General features: G+C 50.3%; 1 protein-coding gene across 1 annotated transcript in view; it reads right to left on the bottom strand.

The window, feature by feature from the left end:
- The window catches only part of LOC132397031 (CTD nuclear envelope phosphatase 1), a 32424-nt gene extending 6857 nt beyond the window's left edge, over positions 1–25567 (bottom strand). The window contains exons 1-4 of the mRNA XM_059975266.1: positions 25123–25567; positions 2390–2456; positions 210–328; positions 19–90 (exon numbers count right to left, since the gene is read on the bottom strand). Coding sequence (XP_059831249.1) covers positions 19–90; positions 210–328; positions 2390–2456; positions 25123–25227 — 363 coding nt within the window. The 5' untranslated portion in view covers positions 25228–25567. The remainder of the gene's footprint in view (positions 1–18; positions 91–209; positions 329–2389; positions 2457–25122) is intronic.

Raw genomic sequence — 25567 nt, 5'->3', positions numbered from 1 at the left:
CTCTCTGCTGACACTCACCACCTCCAAGAAGAAATCGACGTGCGGTCGTTTATGGACAAAGAACCGGACTGGGTGTTTGTCGATCACAACCTGTGGGGAGAGACAGGGGTGGAGTGGGAGTTAGTACAGGATGCCCCTGAGTTCTGCCTCTCAGCAACAAAACCTATGTTCCTCCCCACCCTCCACATGCACAGGCAGCCAGCGGTTACCTTTAATATAAAGTCAGGTGGCGTTCCTGGTCGGACGGTGGGCCTCAGCACACCGTCGTGGTGAGAGTGAATTAACGTTTCATCCAGGTCGAGCACCAGCACTTTTCCCTTCACTTGACCTGAGACAGAAAGGAGTTGTCGACAGGTTAGTCTAGAATGGACAGCCGCCACCTCCTTCTCTCATACTACACAAAATGTACTTGTGGGAGACGGCAGGATCAAAGGAGGTGTGCTGCTGAGGCAAGAACACACTGCTGGAGGGGTCGGGTCCAGACACGTGGCTCCCACACAACCCACACGCATGCGGTCTTAGTGCGGCCGAGCATTGGGGGAGGTGGGCTAGCTACACCAGCTACAACAGCTACAAAATGCACTTGTGGGAGACGGCAGGTTCAAAGGAGGTGTGCTGCTGTGGCAGGAACACACTGCTGGAGGGGTCGGTCAAGATGTGCCGGAAATCAGAGGGATGGGATTAGGTACTTAATTAATTCGGCACAACTGTTGTGTTCTGGCGAGGTTTCAGAACCAGGGTCCAGTGGAGGTTTACAAGAATGATTCTGGGGATGAAAGGGTTAACATGTGAGGACAGCACTCTGGACCTGTACTCGCTGGAGTTTAGAAGAATGGGGGGGGGGGGGGGTGGTATCTTATTGAAACATATTAAATGTTGATCCCCCTGGATGGAGTGTGTTTTTCCTATAGCGGCAGAGACTAGGGGGCCAAGGGGCACAGCTTTGTAGGAGCCACAGCCATTTAGAACAGATAAAGAGGAATTTCAGGCGTAGATTAATCTGTGAAATTCACAGCCACAGGCGGCTCTCGAGCCAGGTCACTGGGTATACTCCACGTGGAGGTCAACAGGTTCCTGTTCAGTAAAGGCTGTGAAGGATAATGGGGAGAGGTCAGGAGAATGGGGTTGAGAAGGATAATAACTGTGCGTGTGTGCGTGTGCGTGCATAGGCCAATTCATTGTGTATACTTAACGTGGAGGTTGACAGATTCTTGATTAGTGAGGACGTCAAAGGTTATGGGGAGGAGGAAGGGGAATGGAGTTGAGAGGGTCAGTAAATCAGACATAATGGAATGGTGGAGCAGACTCGATGGGCCGAATGGCTGCATCCTGCTCCTATGGCGCATGGTTATAGTTTGAAGGCTGAGAACAGACAATGCATATTTGTAGCTATAGGTTGAGAGATTTATTTTAATGAAGTTTATGATGGCATGGAGTCAGTGGTCTGAATACTGAACTCCTGAGAAAATTGGCGCTGCAGATAGCAAGATGAGGAGGATATGAATTAGGTTGAAAATTTGACAGAGCAGTGGCCGATGGAATTTAATTCTGACCACTGCAAAGTGATGCATTCTGGGAAGTCCACGGACAGAGTTCTAAGTAAATTTGCTATCATGTACTAACTATCATGCAAAAATATTTTAAAATAATTTATGAAAACTATCCATAAATAAAGACAACGAATCTGCAAAAGACAAAATGCGTAAAGAAAAATAAACAAGTAATTGAGAACACGAGTTGTATTGAGTCTGTAGGTTGTAGGATGTTCAGAGTTGCGGTGAGTGAAGTTATCCATGCTGGTTGAGTGGTAATAACAGTTCCTGAGCCTGGTGGGGTGGGACCTCCTGGTGGTACTGCAGAGAGAGCAAGGCCTGGATGGTGGGGATTTTGAAGAGGGATGCTGCTTTCTTGTGCCAGTGTTCCGTGTAAATGTGCTGAATGGTGGGGAGAGCTTTGAGTGCGATGGACTGGGCTGTATCCGCCACATTCTGTAGTCTTTTCTGTTCCTGCGCACTGGGGACACAACTCGTGTTTACCCAGTGGAGAGGTACTAAAGACGAGAGAGCACAGGTTCACGATCAGAGGCAGGAGATTTCAAAGGGATGTCAGGGGCAGCCTCTTCACACAAGGCGTGATGCCTGTTTGGAACAAGCTGCCAGAGATGCGGGGAGATTAACAAGGTTTAAAAGCCAACTGGATAAGTCCATGTTAGGAGAGGTTCGGAAGATGGCGGGCCAGGCACAGGCAGATGGGACTCGCTCACTGCGCAGAGACGAGTCGGGCCAGAGGGCCTGGCTCGATGATGCTACATCTCACTCAGGAGGTCGGAGGGGTATGGGGGAACGGCGAGGCAATCTGGGATCAAGCACCAAGCCCAGCAAATACTCACTGAGTCTGTTCCTTGAGATGGGCGAGAGAGGTAGAATATCATATCGGACTGTCTGATACTGAATAATCTGCAGAAATCAGAGGGTTCAGAGATTCAGATTATTTTATTTACCACACACAGTGAGAAGCATCAATTGTGTTAACAACTAACCCAGCCTAAGGATGTACTGGGGACAGCCCACAGGGGGATCCATACAATCCGGTCCACCATTGCACAGCCCCAGTGTTCGGCAGAATATAACAGCAGCAAAATCAAATCAACAGGAGATTCTGCAGATGCTGGGAATCCAGAGCAACACACACACAAAATGCTGGAGGAACTCAGTAGGTCAGGCAGCATCTATGGAAAACAGTATGGTTGATGTTTCTGGTCGAATTTGTGCTTCTTTTCCATAGATGCTGCCTGACCTGCTGAGTTCCTCCAGTATTGTGTGTGCGTGTTGCTCTGGATTTCCAGCATCTGCAGAATCTCTCATGTTTGTGAGATGATGTCTTGGGCCGACTTTTTACACTCTCACACACACACACACTCCCCCCACTCTCTCTCTCTCTCTCTCACACACGCACACACACACTTCCAACCCCCGTGACGGGCCACCTCCAGGTCTCCAGACTCTTGGGAATCGAGCCACGACTCACTGATCATGGACTATGATCTTCAGGCCTTGACCCCAGGAGTTGCTATTCACTATTAGTCTCTTTTTGAGAATTCCTTCACCTGGGCCATTTCCTGACTGCCCCAAGGCACCCGTAAACCCCTGGGGAGAATGAGAATTTTACCTGGTGACCTGGTCAGCTCCTGCTCTACATAGGAACACAGCATCGATCAGCTCACACTTCACAATACAGCAACAGAATAATCAGCAAAATCAGCACCGACCTCCAACAATCCAAATGTCTACTTTGATCCAGGGGTCAGTGAAACATCGAGCTTTATCCGTCATATCTGGTGAAACACACCATTTCTGTCAACAACCAACTCAAGTCTGAGGTACAGCCCGCAAGAGTCACTGCCTTCTGGCGCCAACGTAGCATGCCCACAACTTAATAACACAAGCCTGTATGTCTTTGGACTGTGGGAAGAAACCCACGTGGTTACGGGAAGAACATACCAGGGGCAGGAGTTGAATCCCAACCACCGGCTCTGCAATAATAACTTATTTACAGAGCACTTTTCACGCAGACAGCGTAGTTCAAAGTGCTTTGCAATGCAACCATGAAAATAAAAGACTAAATGATATTAGTTAAAAGCAAGGTTAAATTAAAAAGGTTTTGTGCTGGTGTTTAAAAGCATCAGTTGAGTTTTAAATCTTCACTTTCATTTGAGGAGCGTAGTTCAGAAAGGCTGGCCTGCCAATTATCTTTTGAGGGAGACTGTTTAAATCTAAGGGACCAGAAGAAGAAGGCCGGAGAGTTTGAGCAGGACTATGAAACAATAGTGATTTTGTGATGTACCCTGGTCCCAGAATATTGAGAGCTTTAAAAAAAAACAAGTCAGAGCGTTACAATAACTGCTACAGTTCCGCAGAGACCAGGAACCTTCTCTTACAAGGAATCAGGGAATGAGACATTAGAAGCATTTTGCTCACCCCCTTCTCCTCACCTGCCCATTGCCTCCCTCTGGTTTGAAACCTCCTTCCCTCCGTTCCATGCTCTGCCGTCCACTTGGCCATTGCATCTTCTCAGCCATTCCATCATGGCTGTTACTTTTACTCTTAATCCCATTTTCCTACCTCCTGCCTCTAACTTTTGGTGCCCCGACTAATCAAGAACCTATCACCCTCTGCCTGAAAAATACCCAATGACTTGGCCTCCACAGCCGGCTGTGGCAAGGGGTTCCAGAGATTCACCGCCCACTGGCTGAAGGGACCTTTCATCTCCCTTCTGTATTCTGAGGCTCTACCCTCTGGCCCCAGACTCCCCCACTGCAGGAAACATTCTCTTAACGTCCACTCTATCTAGGCCTTCCAATATTCAGTAGGCTTCAATGAGTTACCTCCAAGAGGACCACAACCTCGTTGTAGGGTTTAGAGGCTTGTGTACCTCAATAACCCGGAGAGCTGTGTTAGCTGGAGTCAGGGCTTTATGCTTTGGCTCTTGGTAGGGTCAAGAGTGGTCCATGGGTCTGGGGGTTCAGCTCAGGGCTTACAACCCCGACTGGTCAAAAGACAATTGTTACTGAAACAGCAATGAACTTTCCTTCTACACAGGCAGATGGAGGAACTTCACTGCTGCCCTCAACACCAGTGGCGTCACGGACAGTAAGTTAGTTCACTCTTCAAGTAAAAATGAATTGACACCATTTTGGCCATAAGACACAGGGACTGAATCAGGCCATTTGGCCCATCGAGTATGCTCTGCTATTTAATCATGGCAACCCCATTCTCCTGCTTTCGCCCCTTAACCTTTGACCCCACTGACCAAGAACTTACCACTTTAAATACACCTAATGCCACAGCCGTCTGTGGCAATGAATTCCACAGATACGCTACCCTCTGCCTCTCAAAGTCCAACCGTACACCCCCATCGTGAGAGGTGGAAATGGGCAAGGCCAGCCAACAGGCCAATCCCCTGTACAGTGGATGCAATGGACTACAGAAACATTGACCAACTCCAGCCATAGGAGCTCATCGATGGTCTGTGCTCCACTTAGGAGCCAAGGACCCAAGTGAGTAAGTCACTACCCTCTGTCCAAAGAAATTCCTCATCTCTTCTCCCATCAGGCTTCTTCTTCAAAAAGACTGTGTGCGTTTGCATGCGTACGTGGTTTTTGTGTCTGTCTGTGTGTCAACTTCTGTCTCAGCAAGGACCTGGACTCCTGCAATTTTCCTATTGCCACAACAGTTTCACTGGCATTCAGCCTTGGATAACCTGGACACCAACAATACCTACATCAGGCTGCTGTGCCAGTGTTCAACAGAATCATGCCCTCGGTTCTAATCAACAAGCTCCAAAACCTCCCTCTGCAACTGGACCCTTGACTTCCTCATCGGGAGTCCACAGTCAGTGCGGATCGGAAATAACATCTCCTCGCTAAAAAACACGGGCACACCTGAGAGATGTGTGCTTAACCCACTGCTCTACTCTCTCTACACCCATCACTGTGTGGCTAGGCAGCTCAAATGCCATCAATAAATCTGCCACTGTTGTTGGCAGAATTTAGATGGTGACGAGGAGGCGTACAGAAGCGTGATATATCATAGTGTGTGCGTATATATATAGCTGAGTGGTGTCACAGCAATAACCTCGCACTCAACGTCACCAAACAATTGATTGTGGAGTTCAGGAAGGGGATTACCAGTCTTCTTGAGGTCAACAGTGGAGACAGTGAGTAGTTTCAAGTTTCTGGCTGTCAACATCTCTGAGGATCTATCCTGGACCCAACATATTGATGCAATTGCAAAGAAGGCACAACAGTGGCTATATTACATTAGGAGTTTGGGGAGGTTTGGTTTGTCACCAAAGAAAGTAGTAAATTTTTATAGACATACAGTGGAGAACATCCTGACATGTTATATCGCAGCCTAATATGGAAATCCCAATACACATGATTTGAAAACGCTGCAGAGGGCTATAGATTTCAGCCCTCCCCACCACTAGTGATGTCTACAAGAGGCAGTACCTTAAGAAGGTGGAATCCCTTCATGAGGGGCTCTCACCATCCAAGAAATGCCCTCTTCTCATTGGGAAGTGGTACAGCAGCTTGAATGTTTTTAGCAATGGTTTCTCTGCCACCAGATGTTTGAATAGTCCATGAAGGTTACCTCCTTGTCTGCCTTTTGCATGGCTTGTCTATTTTGTAATTCATGTGTAACACTGAACCGTTGGCACAAAACAACAAATTTCACAACTTATGTTGGTGATAATAAACCTGATTCTGCTTCTGAGTCTCACAAACACACACACACACAACCAGCCCCACACACACCCACATCCACCCACAGACACACCCACCCACCCCCAGGGCAGGCCACCTCCAGGCCTCCAGCAGACTTGCAGGTTGACAGACGTCGGACCAACTTCCCCGACAGATTCGCAGTCCCAGGACTCTGTCCACGGGGCCTTGACTTATGAGTTCCAACTGGGCTTTGATGCTCAGTATCAACCCCAGGAGGTGCTGATGCCTCAACTCCAGACTCGCAGTGACAGGTCCCCAGACACCAGGCCTCAAACTCCAGACTTGCAGTGACAGGTCCCCAGACACCAGGCCTCAAACTCCAGACTCGCAGTGACAGGTCCCCAGACACCAGGCCTCAAACTGCAGACTCACAGTGACAGGTCCCCAGACACCAGGCCTCAAACTCCAGACTCACAGTGACAGGTCCCCAGACACTAGGCCTCAAACTGCAGACTCACCGAATTGCATATCCTGGAGGTGACTAGCCCTCGTGCTAACAGATCTCTAACCCCGCTGCCCTGGTGGTGGGGGTTGGGGTTGATATCAGCCCTCATCTTCATCCACTGCACTTGCCAGCGTGACATCTGTCCCAAGGTAATGGGTCGCCTCTCACACTGTTAGTACCTGCAGGTACTGGGCCGAGTGGAGGTGGGGGGGGAATATGACGTTCACAGGGCAAATGACATGCCCAGGAGAGTCTTTTATACCTACCATAGAGGAGAAGCTGGGCCAGGAGAGCTGATTATTTAGTACAGGAGGGAGAAAATAGAGGCCCATAGGCCAGTGACACTAGGGGATCGGAGATGGAGAGGGTCAGTAACTTTAAATTCCTTGGCACCGTCATATCAGAGGGTCTGTCTGTCCTGGCTTCAGGTGTTTTTACAACATGTCTACTTTCTTAGAAATTTGCAGAGTTTCACTGAAAACTCTGGCAAACTTCCATAAATGCACAGTGGAAGAGTACCCTAGCTGCCTGGTAAGGAAACGCCAATGCCCAGGAATGGAAAGGTCTGCAGAAAGTGACAGATACAGCCCAGACAATCACGGGCTAAAGTGTCCCCACCAACAAGCGCTGCCACCAGAAAGCAGCATCCATCACTGAAGGCCCTCGGCATCCAGGACACGCTCTCTTCTCACTACTATCATGGGGAGGGAGCTATAGGAGCCTTAAGGCTGATTTATACTTGTGTGTACAGACTATGCCGCAGCCTACGCCGTAACCCTGAGTTTTCACTTCTGCATCACCCTACACCGTAGCGAGCATCTTGCAATGGTGTGTGCCAAAACGCCAGCTGGCGGTGGGGTTTCTATGCCACTGCGTTGAGTTTCTTCATGAGAGACATGGATGAGGAAATGCATTTCAAACATTTTCGCATGTCGGCAGGTAGGTTTGGTGATTTGGTTCATCTATTTCACATCGGTGTACGCACAGCCTACAGACATGGTGGACAAGAAGCAACTGGAAATGAGATGCAACCAAGCGGACCGATCAGTTAATGCAGTCTGCGTTGCCGCGACGTGCGAGTAACTTTTCTGGAGAGGTGCATGTCACCCTACGGCATGCGGTACACTGTACCTACGGTGTAGATGCAACGCACAAGTATAAATCAGCCTTTAGGCCCCATACCAGAAGTTCAGGAACAGTTATTACCCCCAACCATCAGGCTTCTGAACTGGAGTGGATAACTTCACTCACCACAGACTCCTCCTACTGGCATTGCATGGAGTAGATGTGTTTCTTGAACGGCTCTGTTCTTTTTAAATTACTGAATCCAATCTGCTTTGAAAACTTACTCTTGGAGTATTATGATATCTCGTGCTAAAACTTCTAAAAAGGAAGAGGATCCTTCCGTGACGATGGAAGCTATTGTGGAGCTAATTTGGAAAGCTCAGAGTGAAACTTTCGGATGTGTGTTTAAGAGTTACCACAGAGCTTAAGCGAATGGAGGCTCTGCTGCAGACTATTCAAAAAACTTTACAGGAACAGACTACTCAGATTCAAGAACATGAAGATGCTTTAATGAGACTGATTACTAATTGTCACCTTGGAGAGTAGATCAAGAAGGAACAATATACGAATTTTGGGTCTTCCTGAGTTGATTGAAGGCAATCAACCCTCAGAATTCTTTGCAAAGCTGTTCGCTCGTTTGTTTTTTGATGTTTGGGATATTCCACCAAGAATAGATGGAGCTCACTGAGTCCCAGTTTTTAGACCCTCTTCTCAACAAAACCCTCGCACTGTGATCATTATGTTTCATGACTTCCAAACAAAGGTTATTATAATTCGCCAATCTCGTCGGTTAGGTATGATTAACTTTGAAGATTATAAGATAAGGGTGGTCAAAGGTTATTCCTGTGAGGTATTAACTGAACATTTTAAGTATAAAAAGGTCATGGTGGAATTATGTAACTAAGGTTATAAACCTTCACTAAAATTACCCCGCTCGCCTCAGGATTATTTTGAAAAATGGATCTCCTAAGTGGTTTCTTTCGATTGAAGAAGTGCATGATTTTCTTCAGGCCAAATCCTCCAGAAGATTAATTGTTTATTACTGTACCATATAAATTACGCTTCCTTAGTTTGACCGATTCTTTGTTGTAGGAATTTTGTAGTCTACTGGTTTAGTACGTTTTTCTTTTGAACGATTCTCTTTTCTATTCTTGTATACTCCCATAATTAGTTTCTGTTCTTATCGTATTTTCTTTGCTGAGTTAATTTTTTTCAATATGATGTTTTGAACTCTTTTTTTTGAGCTCTTTTGAATATTATTTAGTCTCTCAACTCCAAAAGTTTAACTGTTTATTTCTGCTTCATATAACTTTGTTCTCTCATTTTGGCTGATCAATTTGTTGCAATTTTGCAGTTTATTTGTTTATTACTTTTCTCTTTGAACAATTCTTTTTTTTGATATATTTTCATAAGCAATCCTTTTTCTTCTCGTATTTTTATCTTTTCTGTTTAGAAAATTAATCGAATTAACTTCAGTAAGTCTTCTTTGAAATTATTCTTTGCAAATATGATGTTTTGAATTTTTTTTTAGTTCTGTTGAAGGTTATGTAGTATAGGTTGGAATTCATTCCGTACTAACCTTGGAGCTCTGCCAGTAGGGTGCTGTGGGTGGGATTATCAGTAGATTAGCCTTCGTCCTCTCTTGGATAATTTTATGCTTTGGGAGAGGTGAGGTGGGAATGGGCAGTTTTTTAATCTTTTTCCTTTTTATCAGCTGTTCGGTTATCCCCACCTCATCTATTGCTTGGTTAAGTATTTAGAATTTTAAGGTTTGGATTTTTTGTATATTCCAGCGGTTAAAATGTTTAACCTCTGTTTTAAACATATTTAAATGGTACACAATATTAATTTTCTTAGTTTAAATGTGAAAGGTTTAAACCACCCTGTGAAACACATTAAGATTTTTACCTATATTAAGAAATTAAAGGTCTCAATTATTTTTTTACAAGAAACACATGTTCGCAGATCTGACTGTGGGTATTTGTTCAAGCATTGGAATGGTCTAGCTTTTCATTCTTCCATTCGAGCCAAGGCCAGAGGTACTTCGATTTTGATTGACAATTCAGTTGCCTTCATTCAACATTATGTAATGGCTGACCCTAATGGAAAATTAGATAACAAACTAATAGTCTTTGCTAACCTTTATGCTCCGAATATAGATGATCCCAGCTTTCTTGAACGATTTTTTTCTTTTTTACCAGACTTAAATTTGTACTCTTTAATTTTGGGAGGTGACTTTAATTGCTGTCTTGACCCTGTTTTAGACTGTTCATCTTCCAAACAATTATTAGTAGATTGCCTCCTATATCCAATCTTTTCTAATGAAATGTGACATTATTTATGTTTGGCGTTTTTTATACCCAACAAGTAGAGAATATTCTTTTTTTTCCTCATGTTCATCATACCTATTCCAGGATTGATTACTTTTTCATCGATACTCATTTGATACCATATGTTTGATCCAGTGAATATAAAGAAGTTGCTGTTTCAGATCATGCCCCTGCCTTTTTGTCCTTAAATCTTCTGGATGTTTCTCGATCAAACAGATTTTGGTGTTTTAATCCAATTTTGCTATTGGATAAGGTTATAAAAAAAATTTTAGAGAGTGAAATTACTTTTTTCTTTGAAGAGAATACACTAGATGGCACTTCTAGCATTGTTTGGGATGCTTTCAAGGCTTATATTAGAGGCCAAATTATTTCCTATAAAGCAAGTATTCAGAAAAAAGCTAATAAGGAGAGAACTGATTTAACTGATCAGTTGAAACATTTAGATCAAAAGTATGCTTCCGACCTGGATCCTGTCTTATATAAAAGACATGTTGAAGTTAAAAATATGATCTGCTCTTAACTTACCCTGTTGAAACTCAACTTTTAAAAGATAAAAGTCAATTTTATGTTCATGGTGATAAAATGGGCAAACTTTTGACTAATCAACTTAAAACTTTTATAGTTAAATGTCAAATTAAGGAAATCTCCAAAGCGAATGATGATATAACTACTGATCAATTAGAAATAAATGATACTTTTAGAGAATTTTACTCTAAACTGTATAGCTCCGATTCCCCTAAAGCCAATTTTGCTATGAACAATTTTCTAGATCGTTTAAATATTCCCTCACTTTCTGAGGTTAATTGAAATTTGTTCGATCAACCTTTCTCTTCTGAGGAAATTACCCGGGTTGTCCATTCTCTGAGTTTGGGGAAAGCTCCCGGTCCCGATGGATTTTCTGGAGAGTTTTATAAGGCTTTTGCTCCTTTGCCTATTCCTCTCTTACTTTCTGTTCTTTCTTTTACGATGCTTCTATTTCGCTTATTCTCAAAAAGAATAAATATCCAACTGATTGCTCTTCCTAGAGACCTATTTCTTTACTTAATGCCAATGCTAAAATTTTATCTAAACTTTTGGCCCATAGGATGGAAAACATTCTGCCTTCTATTATTTTTGATGACCAGAACGGATTTATCAAAAATCGTTATTCTCATTTTAACAATTGGTGTTTACTGAATGTTATTTATTCTCCTTCTAAAGAAACTTCAGAATGCGTGATTTCTTTAGATGCTGAGAAAGCCTTTGACCGGGTTGAATGGCATTATTTATTTAAAATATTAGAAATATTTAACATTAGGTCCAATTTTATTCAATGGATTAAATTACTTTTTTTATCTCCCACTACACAGGTTCTTACTCACTCTCAGAGTTCTAAACCATTAGTCTCTAACGTGGAACCAGACGTGGATGTCCTTCGAGCCCTTTGCTGTTTGTTTTGGCTTTAGAGACTTTAGCCATCGCATTTCGTGAATCCGTAAAATCTCGGGTATTTTAAGGAGGGGTATCACTCATAAGTTGTCACTTTATGCTGATGACATTTTGCTCTACATCTCTAATGTGGAGTCCTCTCTACCCTCAGTAATTTCTTTACTTTCTGAATTTAGTCAGTTCTCAGGATGTAAACTTAATCTTCATAAGAGCGAACTTTTTCCTTTGAATAATTTGGTATCAGTCAACTCTGACCTTCCTTTTAAAATTGTAAGAAATCAATTTGGGTATAACAATTACCAAGTATAAATTTCCTTTTAAAGAGAACTTTAACACTCTTTTGAAGTATGTTAAGAAGGTACTACTGAACTGGTCTTCCCTTTCTTTATTGCTGACTAGATGTATCAATTCTATTAAATTGAATATTTTGCCTAAATTTTTATATTTATTTCAAGCCCTACCTGTTTTTATTCCTAAATACTTATTTGACTCTTTAGATTCAATTATATCTTCTTATTTATGGAAGAATAAACCCCCCCCCCCCCCCGATTAAACAAAGTTCATCTTCAAAAAACTATATATATAAAAAAAATTGGGGATTAGCTCTACCAAGTTTTAGGTTTTACTACTGGGTAGTCAATACACACCTTACATTTTGGTTATATTATATTAATTGTTAAGATTGTCCTGACTGGGTTTCCTCAGAAGTTAATTCTGTTAATAAATTTTCTATTATTTCTCTCTTTGGTTCCTCAATTTCTCTATCCTTAAGTAATTTAACTGATAATTATGTAGTTAAACATTCTTTGAGGATTTGATTACAATTTAGAAAATTCTTTGGGAATTTTGGTTTCTCACTCTCTAGTCCCATTTTTTCTAATTTTTTTTAAACCTTCTTTGACTGATGTAGTTCTTAAAGAGTGGAACAGACTAGGTATTAAATGTTTTCAGGATCTGTTTGTTGGAGATAGGCTTTCCTCCTTTGATCAAATATCAAATATAATCTTCGTAAAGCTCACTTTTCTAGATATTTACAAATTAGAGAGTTCTTGTGTCCTCAACATCATACATTTCCTAAATGTCCAGATAAGAATCTAATTGATATAATTTTTACTCTGAAACCTTTTCGTAACGGATCTATTTCTAATATGTTGTTGGCAATGAGAAACATTACGTTAGACAAAATTTATAAACTTGTTCACACCTCTTCATTATGTGCCTGTCACTTTTTTTTACAAATTAAAGTGGTTCATAGAGACGAAAGATAAGCTTACTCATTTTTATTCAGATTTTTCTCCATACTGCAATAGGTGTAATGTCCAAGCAGCCTCTCTCATCCATATGTTTTGGTCCTGCCCACGGCTTGATAAATTTTGGAACAAAGTATTTCAAACTTTCTTGGAGCATTTTAAAGTAAACGTTAAACCCAACCCTCTGACTGCCTTGTTTGGCTTTTTCGAAGGAAATAATTTTACTCTTAAGTCGAATGATTGGCATATTTGGGCTTTTATTTCTCTTTTAGCCAGAGGAGTTTTGCTGCTTAAATGGAAAGATGCTGCTCCGCCTGCTCATGCCTGTTGGCTGATTGATGTTACGTCATGTTTAAATTTAGAGAAGATTAGGTGTTCTATTTCTGTACCTAGACAAGATTTTTTCACATCATGGGGGCCTTTTTGGAAATACTTTCACAATCTTCGACTGTGAATTTACGACTATGTTCAGGATTTTTTTCCTTTTCTTTTAACCAAACAGCTTCCCCCCCCCCCCCACTTTTTCCTTTTTTTTAAAAATGGGGTTTTGATTTTGTTTTAGATTAGACTAAAATATACCTTTTCAATATCACGTTTAATTTACTATACATAGATATGGGGCATTTCAACTTTGTTTTCATGATATCATAATGTATTTGTATGTAAGTAATCAATAAAAGAATCATTGAAAAAGAACTTCACTCACCACAACTCTGAACTGATTCCACAAGCAACAGACTCACTTTCAACAACCCTTTACTGTGCAAGTTCACAGTGTTATGTTTCTATTTGCACAACTTGTCTTCTTTTGCACACTGCTTGTTGCAGTCTTTATGTATCGGGATTTCATAAATTCTATTAAATGCCCATATTTTTCCTGCAAATGTCTGCAAGAATATAAATCTCCGGATAGCACAAGGTGTCATATCCAACTTTGATAATAATTTTACTTTGAACTTTGAGGTAAATCAGAAAAAAACCTCAATCCTGAATCCCTTTCACTGAGATCCCGACTCAAGTCCACTCTTGATTTACCCAAACATCTCCATAACAAAGATCTAATTTCAAATCGATCTCTTAAGAATCAGAATCAGGTTTAATATCACTGACATATGCTGTGAAACTTGTTGTTATGTGGCAGCAGGATAGTGCAAATACATAAAGTGTAGTGGTAGCATGGAGGTTAGCACAACGCTTTACAGTACCAGTGACCTGGGTTCAATTCCCGCCTGTAAAAACGTTTGTGTATTTTCCCCGTGACTGTGTGGGTCTCCTCCGGGTGCTCTGGTTTCCTCCCACAACCCACAGACTTCCCGTTGGTAGGTGAACTGGTCATTATAAACTGTCCTGTGTTTAGGCTCGGGGGTGGTTGATAGATGGAGCAGCTCAATGGCTGGAAAGACCTGTTCTGTGATGTATGGTAATAAATAAAGTTAAATAGAACTGCTATAAATTAGAATTGAATAGTGTGAAAGAGGAATAGTGAGCTAGCAGGCAAAGACTATTCCACAGTCTAACAGCAGAGGGTAGAAGCTGTTCCCAAATGGTTCAGTGTGTTTGCAGGCTCCTGGACCAGAGGAAGGCATGTTCCCAATGGTGCAAGTCTTTAAAGATGTATGTCTCCTTCTTAAGGCATCACATTCTGAAGATGCCCTGACCTACAGACACACATTTCTGCCACGCTGCCGTCTGCACTGTGACTGGACCCCAATGTCACTCACCCACCCACGCCAGATCAGACCGTCTCAACTGAAGGCCAATACTTCTGATGGCTGGCAGCTCTGTACGCCGATCGTTCAAAGGGTTCGCTTAGGCTTAGAGGGAGAAAGAGCAGACCCTGGAGTGGCAGCAATCTACCCTCACTGCCCCAAGGACTTCGGCAGGATGAACCCTAACAGGGATTGTGCTGCTGAAGGCAGCATTATTTAGAATATTCAGCAGTGAGGGGAACTACGCTAACCACATTTAACACACAGGTCTTGCAGCCCACGAGGAAAGCCCCAGTGACAGTCCAGACAAACCTCAGAACAACTGAGAGTTTCATTTCCCAACGTACCCACTTCTTTCAATATCAATAAACTTCCGCAGTTTGAAGGCACAACAAAGTAACGCTGCAGTAATTCTCACACAATCCTGTCAGCCGCATAGCCGAACCTATCAGGATTGGACCCTGGCGCCACATGCCCCTCCGCGCTGGGAACGGAGGTGATACACTCCACTGCTCATCAAATCTGGAGTCACGCTGTGCCAGGGCTGGATCCCGGCACTACAACTCCCTCCATGCCAGGGTGGGACACTGTTATCACATGGCATTAACACAGAGGTGTTAAACGCCTGTCCATGCCGGGATTATATCTTGGTGTCGCACACATGTCCGTACCGGGAGCAGACCCCTGTGTCGCACACCTGTCCGCACCGGGATCAGACCCCGGTGTCGCACACCTGTCCGTACCGGGAGCAGACCCCTGTGTCGCACACCTGTCCGCACCGGGATCAGACCCCGGTGTCGCACGACTGTCCGCACCTGGATCAGACCCCCGTGTCGCACACCTGTCCGCACTGGGATCAGACCCCTGTGTCGCACACCTGTCCGCACCGGGATCAGACCCCCGTGTCGCACACCTGTCCGCACCGGGATCAGACCCCCGTGTCGCACACCTGTCTGCACCGGGATCAGACCCCGGTGTCGCACACCTGTCCGCACCGGGATCAGACCCCGGTGTCGCACGACTGTCCGCACCGGGATCAGACCCCCGCGTTGCACACCTGTCCGTACCGGGATCAGACCCCCGCGTCGCACACCTGTCCGCACCGGGATCAGACCCCCGTGTCGCACACCTGTCCGCACCGGGATCAGACCCCCGTGTCGCACACCTGTCCGCACCGGGATCAGACCCCGGCGTCGCACACCTGTCTGCACCGGGATCAGACCCCGGCGTCGCACACCTGTCTGCACCGGGATCAGACCCCGGCGTCGCACACCTGTCTGCACCGGGATCAGACCCCGGCGTCGCACACCTGTCTGCACCGGGATCAGTCCCCGATGTCGCACACCTGTCTGCACCGGGATCAGTCCCTGGTGTCGCACACCTGTCTGTACCGGGGTCTGATCCCGGTGTCACACACCTGTCAGCTGGAAAAAACTCAACATCCCCCCTTGTCAATTGTTTCAGTCGATGGCAGCGCGGTAGCTGCTCCCACATTTATGAAACCCAGAGCCTGAATTAGGTCGTCCAGTGGCGACCCACTTTCTGCACAGGCGAACCGGCTCACAAATAGCCAGCGTGCGGGGAGAGACTTTGGTAATGCACCTCCAACATTTCTGCCCGGAGAGGGGGGGTGCTAGGGATTAAATGCCAGTGCCACGAAGTTTGAATAAACTAGTCTCGAAACGACTTACCGACTGCGTGTCGTTATTTCAGCGCTGTGTGTAGCACATCGCTACATTGGTGACCCCGACGGTCCAAACGGGATTTGGACCAAAGATGTCTGACTCTTCATCTGTTCACGCAGTTTCACTAAAACTGCCGACTTTCTGGACGCTGCGACCACGCGTGTGGTTTAGCCAAGCAGAAGCCCAGTTCCAGATTTGGCAGATATCCTCTGATTCCACACGTTACTATCACGTGGTGAATGTCCTTGACCGGGGATGGATGCCCAGGTTGAGGATTTCATACAGTCGCCTCCAGAAGAAGGCAAATATGAAGCATTCAAAGCGCTGCTCACTCCTCTTATGGCGTGAGCGGGGTGCCCGCCTGCTTCACCTGGACGGTTTGGGAGACAGACTGCCGTCAGCATTGATGGATGAGATGCTGGCCCTGGCTGATGGACACAAGCCCTGCCTCATGTTCGAGCAAGTGTTCCTAGAGCAACTGCCTGAGGACATACATCTGCCGCTGGCCGACGCAGATTTCAGCGACCCCCGGAAGGTAGCGGCACGGGCAGATGTGCTGTGGAAAGCCAAGAGGGAGAGCATGGCATCCGTCGGTCAGATTACCAGGACACGCACCCAACAGTGGACCAGACCAGGCCCGGCAGGGGGGCACACACAACACAGGCAGGAGTGAGGAGGCCAGTGAACAGTGGTGTTTCTACCACCAGCAGTGGGGCACAGAAGCCCGCCATTGTTGCCTGCCCTGCAAAGGCCAGGGCCAGCTGCTGCTAATGACTATGGCGGCTGGCCACCAGGACAGCCTCTTGTACGTCTGGGACAAACAGTCAGGACGCCGCTTCTTGGTCGACACCGGAGTGGAAATCAGCGTCTTGCCCCCAACGGGGTACGACACCCGCAACAGGAAGCCAGGACCCACCGAGGGCCGCAAACGGCAGGGCGATACATACCTACTGCACCCGCACAGTGCAGCTGTGGTTCGGCACCAGCCGGTTCACGTGGGACTTCACACTGGCAGCAGTGGCCCAACCACTCCTGGGGACGGACTTCTTGCGAGCTCACAGCCTGCTGGTCGACTTGCAAGGGAAAAGACTGGTACATGCCGAGACTTTCCAGATGTTCTCCCTGGGTGAAGCCAAGTTGCCGGCCCTACACCTGGACTCCATCATGGTGTCGGACAACAAATTCACCAGAATCCTGGCAGACTTTCCATCAATTCTGGCACTGCAGTTCACGGCAGCCATGCCCAGACACGGGGTTCAGCACCACATCCCGACCAAGGGACCACCCCTCCACGCCCGTGCACGAAGGCTCCCCCCGGAAAAGCTCCGCCTGGCGAAGGAGGAGTTCAAGAGGATGGAGGAATTGGCGATCGTATGGAGGTCTGACAGCCCATGGGCCTCCCTGCTGCACATGATGCCCAAAGCAGCTGGGGTTGGAGACTATGCGGCGACTACCGCAGACTGAACGAGGCTACAATTCCAGACCGCTATCCCGTGCCGCACATACAGGACTTTGCAGCAAACCTGCAAGGGGCAAGAATATTTTCCAAAGTAGACCCCGTCCGGGAATACCATCAAATCCCGGTGCACCCTGAAGACATCCCCAAAACAGCACTTATCACCCCGTTTGGCCTGTTCGAGTTCCTCTGAATGCAGTACAGACGTTCCAGCAGCTAATGGATGCGGTGGGACGCGACCTGGACTTTGCGTTCATCTATTTGGACGACATCCTTATAGCCAGCAGTAGTCAGGAGCATCTGTCCCACCTCTGCCAGCTCTACTCCCGCCCGAGTGATTTCGGCCTCACAATCAACCCGGCCAAATGCCAGTTCGGTCTCGATACCATCGATTTCCTGGGCCACAGGATTACCAAAGACGGGGCAACACCTCTGCCCGCCAAGGTAGACGTGATCCGCCACTTTGCCCAGCCCAACACGGTCAAAGGCCTGCAGGAGTTCGTTGGTATGGTGAACTTCTACCACCGTTTCCTCCCCTCAGCAGCCTGTATCATGCGCCCTTTGTACACCCTGATGTTGGGTAAAGGCAAGGACATTACTTGGGACGAGGAGGCCGCGGCCGCTTTCGTTAAAGCCAAGGAAGCCTTGGCAGATGCCGCGATGCTGGTGCACCCCAGAACGGACGTTCTGACCGCCCTCACGGTGGACGCATCCGACACAGCAGTCGGTGGGGTGCTGGAGCAGCTCATCGAGGGGCGCTGGCAACCCCTGGCGTTCTTCAGCAAGTAGCTACGACCACCCGAACTCAAGTACAGTGCTTTTGACCAGGAGCTGTTGGCACTATATCTGGCAATCCGGCATTTCAAGTACTACTTAGAAGGCAGGCCGTTCACCGCGTTCATGGACCACAAACCATTGACCTTCGCGTTCACAAAGGTGTCTGATCCCTGGTCGGCTCGCCAGCAGCGACATCTGTCCTACATCTCCGAGTACACAACGGACATCCAGCATATCTCAGGAAAGGACAACATCGTGGCGGATGCACTCTCCAGACCAGCTGTCCAGGCTCTGTCCCTGGGGGTGGACTACGCAGCACTGGTGGAGGTGCAGCAGGCAGACGACGAGATGCCCAGCTACAGGACCGCAGTCTTGGGTTTGCAGCTGCAGGACTTTCTCGTAGGCCCAGGTGAGAGGACCTTCCTGTGCGACGTGGCTACTGGCCAACCTCGCCCCATCGTCCCAGCAGCCTGGAGATGGCAAGTTTTCGACTCCATACACGGTTTGGCGCACCCATCTATCAGGACAACCGTCCGGCTGGTCTCCAGCAAGTTCGCGTGGCACGGACTTCGCAAGCAGGTCAGTGAATGGGCCACAGCGTGCGCGCAGTGCCAAACAGCCAAGGTGCAGCAGCACACTAAAGCCCCGCTGCAGCAGTTCAAACCCACCCACCGGAGGTTCGACCACATTCATGTGGATATCGTGGGCCCCCTACCAGTGTCCCGAGGAGAGAGGTACCTCCTAACAGTGGTAGACCGGTTCACGAGGTGGCCAGAGGCGGTCCCGCTCACCGATACATCTGCTGATTCCTGCGCCCGAGCACTGATTGCAACCTGGGTAGCACGCTTCGGGGTACCGGCCCACATTACCTCCAACAGAGGCGCCCAGCTCACCTCCAGCCTGTGGTTGGCTGGGGCCAGCCTGTTGGGAACGCAGCTACACCACACAACTGCCTACCACCCACAGTCGAACGGACTGGTGGAACGCTTCCACCGTCACTTGAAGTCGGCTCTTATGGCCCGCCTGAGAGGACCTAACTGGGTGGACGAGCTTCCCTGGGTCCTGCTTGGAATTTGTACAGCGCCCAAAGAGGATCTGCATGCCTTGTCAGTCGAGTTGGTGTACGGCGCACCCCTGGTCGTCCCAGGAGAGTTCATACCAGCCACAAGGGGGCAAGAGGAAGAACCCGCAGCAGTCCTGGACAGACTACGCAAGAGGCTCGGCAACCTGGCCCCCGTACCGACTTCACAGCACGGACGGACCCCGACCCATGTACCCAAAGACCTGCAGAACTGTAAGTTTGTGTTTGTATGAGGGGGCGGACACCAGGCACCGCTACAGTGGCCGTACGAGGGGCCATTCAAAGTGACCAACAACAACGGGTCCACATACGTTCTGGACATTGAAGGGAGAGAGGAGGTTTTCATGGTGGACCGACTCAAACCAGCCCATGTGGACTTGGCACAGCCGGTCAAGGTTCAGGCACCGCGGCGCAGAGGCAGACCTCCCAAACAAGAGGCCGATCCAGACTCTGGACATTGGGGTGTATCGCCGATTCTGGGGGGGGGGTTATGTGGCAACCCACTTTCTGTGCAGGCAAACCGGCTCACAAATAGCCAGCGCGCAGGGGGAGACTTTGGTAATGCACCTCTAATGTCATTTCCGCCCGGAGAGGGCAGGTGCTAGGGATTAAATCCTAGCACCGCGAAGTTTGAATAAACGAGCCTCAAAACGACTTACCGACTGCATGTCGTTATTTCAGCACTGTGTGTAGCACATCGCTACAGTCTGTGAATATTTTAGCACCGGGTTCCCCACGAACATTCGGTGTGGTAAACAGGTTAAGAGACGGCGCCCATCTGTCCGCGCTCTGGGCCGGTAGCAACGGCACTTCCTGCCGGCCACCCAGTGACCCTTGGCACGACGGTGTCACTGCGTTTAGGCGGCTGATGACCTCGCGTGCGTTCAGGTTCAACAGTGGCATTACGGGGAAGGTGCAGCTGACTCATATCGTTTCCTCGCAGCCCGGTGGTTGGGGACCACTGAATTACACTGTGTAATGCAGTGGAGTTACACGCATGCACACTGGGCAGAAAGAACTGAATTAAAACCCCGCAACCTGGAAACAATCTCTCAACAATATTTGTGTATTTATTTTTCATTTTTTTTCTGGATCTACTGGGAAAGTCTCAAAGATCAACCAGTCGATCGCGATCGACGGGTTGACAACCACTAATGGACACACCTGTCCATACTGGGATCAGACCCCCGTGTCGCACACCTGTCCGCACCGGGAGCAGACCCCAGAGTCGCACATCTGTCCGTACCGGGATCAGACCCCGGCGTCGCACACCTGTCCATACCGGGAGCAGACCCCAGAGTCGCACACCTGTCCGTACCGGGATCAGACCCCGGCGTCGTACACCTGTCCGTACCGGGATCAGACCCCCACATCGTACACCTGTCCGTACCGGGATCAGACCCCGGCGTCGTACACCTGTCCGTACCGGGATCAGACCCCGGCGTTGCACACCTGTCCGCACTGGGATCAGACCCCCGCGTCGCACACCTGTCCGTACCGGGATCAGACCCCGGCGTCGTACACCTGTCCGTACCGGGATCAGACCCCCACATCGTACACCTGTCCGTACCGGGATCAGACCCCGGCGTCGTACACCTGTCCGTACCGGGATCAGACCCCCACATCGTACACCTGTCCGTACTGGGATCAGACCCCCACATCGTACACCTGTCCGTACCGGGATCAAACCCCCGCGTCGCACACCTGTCCGTACCGGGATCAGACCCCGACGTCGCACACCTGTCCGTACCGGGATCAGACCCCGGCGTCGCACACCTGTCCGTACCGGGATCAGACCCCGGCGTCGTACACCTGTCCGTACTGGGATCAGACCCACACATCGTACACCTGTCCGTACCGGGATCAAACCCCCGCGTCGCACACCTGTCCGTACCGGGATCAGACCCCAGTGTCGCACACCTGTCCGCACCGGGATCAGACTCCCGCGTCGCACACCTGTCCGTACCGGGATCAGACCCCCACGTCGTACACCTGTCCGCACCGGGATCAGAACCCGGCATCGTACACCTGTCCGTACCGGGATCAGACCCCCACGTCGTACACCTGTCCGTACCGGGATCAGACCCCGGCGTCGCACACCTGTCCACACCGGGATCAGACCCCTGCGTCGCACACCTGTCCGCACCGGGATCAGTCCCCGATGTCGCACACCTGTCCGCACCGGGATCAGACCCCCGCGTCGCACACCTGTCCGTACCGGGATCAGACCCCGGCGTCGCACACCTGTCCGTACCGGGATCAGACCCCCGCGTCGCACACCTGTCCGTACCGGGATCAGACCCCAGCGTCGCACACCTGTCCGCACCGGGATCAGACTCCCGCGTCGCACAACTGTCCGCACCGGGATCAGAACCCGGCATCGTATACCTGTCCGTACCGGGATCAGACCTCAGCGTCGCACACCTGTCCGTACCGGGATCAGACCACCACGTCGTACACCTGTCCGTACCGGGATCAGACCTCAGCGTCGCACACCTGTCTGTACCGGGAACAGACTCCGGCGTCGCACACCTGGATCAGTCCCACGTGTCATACACCTGGAGCAGACCCCCGTGTCGCATACCTGTCCGCACCGGGATCAGACCCCCGCGTCGCACACCTGTCCGCACCAGGATCAGACCCCGGCGTCGCACACCTGTCCGTACCGGGATCAGACCCCGGCGTCGCATACCTGTCCGCACCGGGATCAGACCCCGGCATCGCACACCTGTCCGTACCGGGATCAGACCCCTGCGTCGCACACCTGTCCGTACCGGGATCAGACCCCGGTGTCGCACACCTGTCCGTACCGGGATCAGACCCCCGCGTCGCACACCTGTCCGCGTCGGGATCAGACCCCCGCGTCGCACACCTGTCCGCACCGGGATCAGACCCCCGCGTCGCACACCTGTCCGCACCGGGATCAGACCCCCGCGTCGCACACCTGTCCGCACCGGGATCAGACTCCCGCGTCGCACACCTGTCCGTACCGGGATCAGACCCCCACGTCGTACACCTGTCCGCACCGGGATCAGAACCCGGCATCGTACACCTGTCCGTACCGGGATCAGACCCCCACGTCGTACACCTGTCCGTACCGGGATCAGACCCCGGCGTCGCACACCTGTCCACACCGGGATCAGACCCCTGCGTCGCACACCTGTCCGTACCGGGATCAGACCCCTGCGTCGCACACCTGTCCGCACCGGGATCAGACCCCGGCGTCGCACACCTGTCCGCACCGGGATCAGACCCCTGCGTCGCACACCTGTCCGCACCGGGATCAGTCCCCGATGTCGCACACCTGTCTGTACCGGGATCAGACTCCGGCGTCGCACACCTGTCCGCACCTAGATCAGTCCCACGTGTCGCACACCTGTCCGCACCTGGAGCAGACCCCCGTGTCGCACACCTGTCTGCACCAGGATCAGACCCCTGCGTCGCACACCTGTCCGTACCGGGATCAGACCCCGGCGTCGCACACCTGTCCGCACCGGGATCAGACCCCGATGTCGCACACCTGTCTGTACCGGGATCAGACTCCGGCGTCGCACACCTGTCCGCACCTGGATCAGTCCCACGTGTCGCACACCTGTCCGCACCTGGAGCAGACCCCCGTGTCGCATACCTGTCCGCACCAGGATCAGACCCCTGCGTCGCACACCTGTCTGTACCGGGATCAGACCCCGGCGTCGCACACCTGTCCGCACCGGGATCAGACCCCTGCGTCGCACACCTGTCCGCACCGGGATCAGTCCCCGATGTCGCACACCTGTCCGCACCGGGATCAGTCCCCGATGTCGCACACCTGTCCGCACCGGGATCAGACCCCCGCGTCGCACACCTGTCCGTACCGGGATCAGACCCCGGCGTCGCACTTGCAATCAGATCTGATGAGCAGACTGCCAGATGTTGTGAGTGAGGAGAGGGCCGTGTTGAATGGGAAGAGAAGTTGTCGAGTTTCCTGGTGCTCAGAAGCAGTGCATTCATGAGGAGGAGAGACAGGGTCTGTAGTGGTGTTCGGATAGCATCTGAGGTGTTACATAGGAACTGTATGAGATTCAGTGCTGAGAAATAGGAATATTACTTTCAGGAGGCTTGGGATGGGAGAAGTTGCCATGGGTACAGACTCTCTGGGCTGGCCTGTGATGGGTCAGGCTGGAATGGGCGGAAGGAGTTGGATGTCATGTCATGATGTCCAGTGAATCTTGCTGGCAGACTTGCATCCTCGTTCCCGAGCCCCTCTTCCCAATACAAACAACTCCTGGTTGGTATCACCCACACTCTCACGATAGGATTCTACATTTCAATGTACAGATCCCTGGTATTCAGGGGACAGACACCCCTCCCCACAACAGTACAGATCCTTTCCTCACCCAGATCAGACACAGTATGGACTCATCCATCCCAGAACTGACCGTACGGACCTCTCTCAGCCAGACACGATACGGACACCAGTCTCTCCCCCCGGACTCACGGTACGGACTCCCAGTCTTTCCCCCGCCCCAGACACAGTACAGACCCCCAGTCTCTCCCCCACCCCGGACACAGTACGGACCCCAGTCTCTCCCCCACCCCGGACACAGTACAGACCCCCAGTCTCTCCACCCCGGACACAGTACAGACCCCAGTCTCTCCCCCACCCCGGACACAGTACAGACCCCAGTCTCTCCACCCCGGACACAGTACAGACCCCCAGTCTCTCCCCACCCCGGACACAGTACGGACCCCAGTCTCTCCCCCACCCCGGACACAGTACAGACCCCCAGTCTCTCCCCCACCCCGGACACAGTACGGACCCCAGTCTCTCCCCCACCCCGGACACAGTACAGACCCCCAGTCTCTCCACCCCGGACACAGTACAGACCCCAGTCTCTCCCCCACCCCGGACACAGTACAGACCCCAGTCTCTCCACCCCGGACACAGTACAGACCCCCAGTCTCTCCCCACCCCGGACACAGTACGGACCCCAGTCTCTCCCCCACCCCGGACACAGTACAGACCCCCAGTCTCTCCCCCACCCCGGACACAGTACAGACCCCAGTCTCTCCCCCACCCCGGACACAGTACAGACCCCAGTCTCTCCCCCACCCCGGACACAGTACAGACCCCAGTCTCCCCACCCCGGACACAGTACGGACCCCAGTCTCTCCACCCCGGACACAGTACAGACCCCCAGTCTCTCCCCCACCCCGGACACAGTACGGACCCCAGTCTCTCCCCACCCCGGACACAGTACGGACCCCAGTCTCCCCACCCCGGACACAGTACGGACCCCAGTCTCTCCACCCCGGACACAGTGCGGACCCCAGTCTCTCCACCCCGGACACAGTACGGACCCCCAGTCTCTCCCCCACCCCGGACACAGTACAGATCCCCAGTCTCTCCCCCACCCCGGACACAGTACGGACCCCAGTCTCCCCACCCCGGACACAGTACAGACCCCAGTCTCTCCCCCACCCCGGACACAGTACAGACCCCCAGTCTCTCCCCCACCCCGGACACAGTACAGATCCCCAGTCTCTCTCCACCCCGGACACAGTACGGACCCCAGTCTCTCCCCCACCCCGGACACAGTACGGACCCCAGTCTCTCCCCCCCGGACTCACGGTACGGATCTGCCGCCGTAAGATATAAACGATGAAGCTCCAGACTTTGGCCGCGAACGCCACGAACGTTTTCAGTCCCAGCAGACACTGGTTCTTCATCATCATCGCCGTCCGCCCCAGGCTCCCCGGCCTCTCCAGCTTGACGGGACTGAGGACGCCGACTCTTCCCCACGCCCCTCCTACGGCCGCCGCTGACGGAGCCGAGCCCGTTTAGGCGACCGCCCGGGCCCTCAGCGAGGCCAAACTGAAACCGGAACCCGCCTGAGAGCCGCCATCGCTCAGCGGAAGCTCTGTGGAACAGCACGAATCTCACGTCACATCCGGTAAATCAACCCGCCTCTGCCTCACTTTCCTCCCATGAACTTCTCGCCAGTACACCTCCGCCTCGGCGGAAAACCCTCTCTGGAACGCCTCGGCGGACTGCCCTCCCTAGTACACAGCCCAT

The sequence above is a fragment of the Hypanus sabinus genome, chromosome 7, assembly GCF_030144855.1.
Source record: "Hypanus sabinus isolate sHypSab1 chromosome 7, sHypSab1.hap1, whole genome shotgun sequence".
Classification (NCBI taxonomy): domain Eukaryota; kingdom Metazoa; phylum Chordata; class Chondrichthyes; order Myliobatiformes; family Dasyatidae; genus Hypanus; species Hypanus sabinus.
This window is presented reverse-complemented; position numbering and strand designations above follow the sequence as displayed.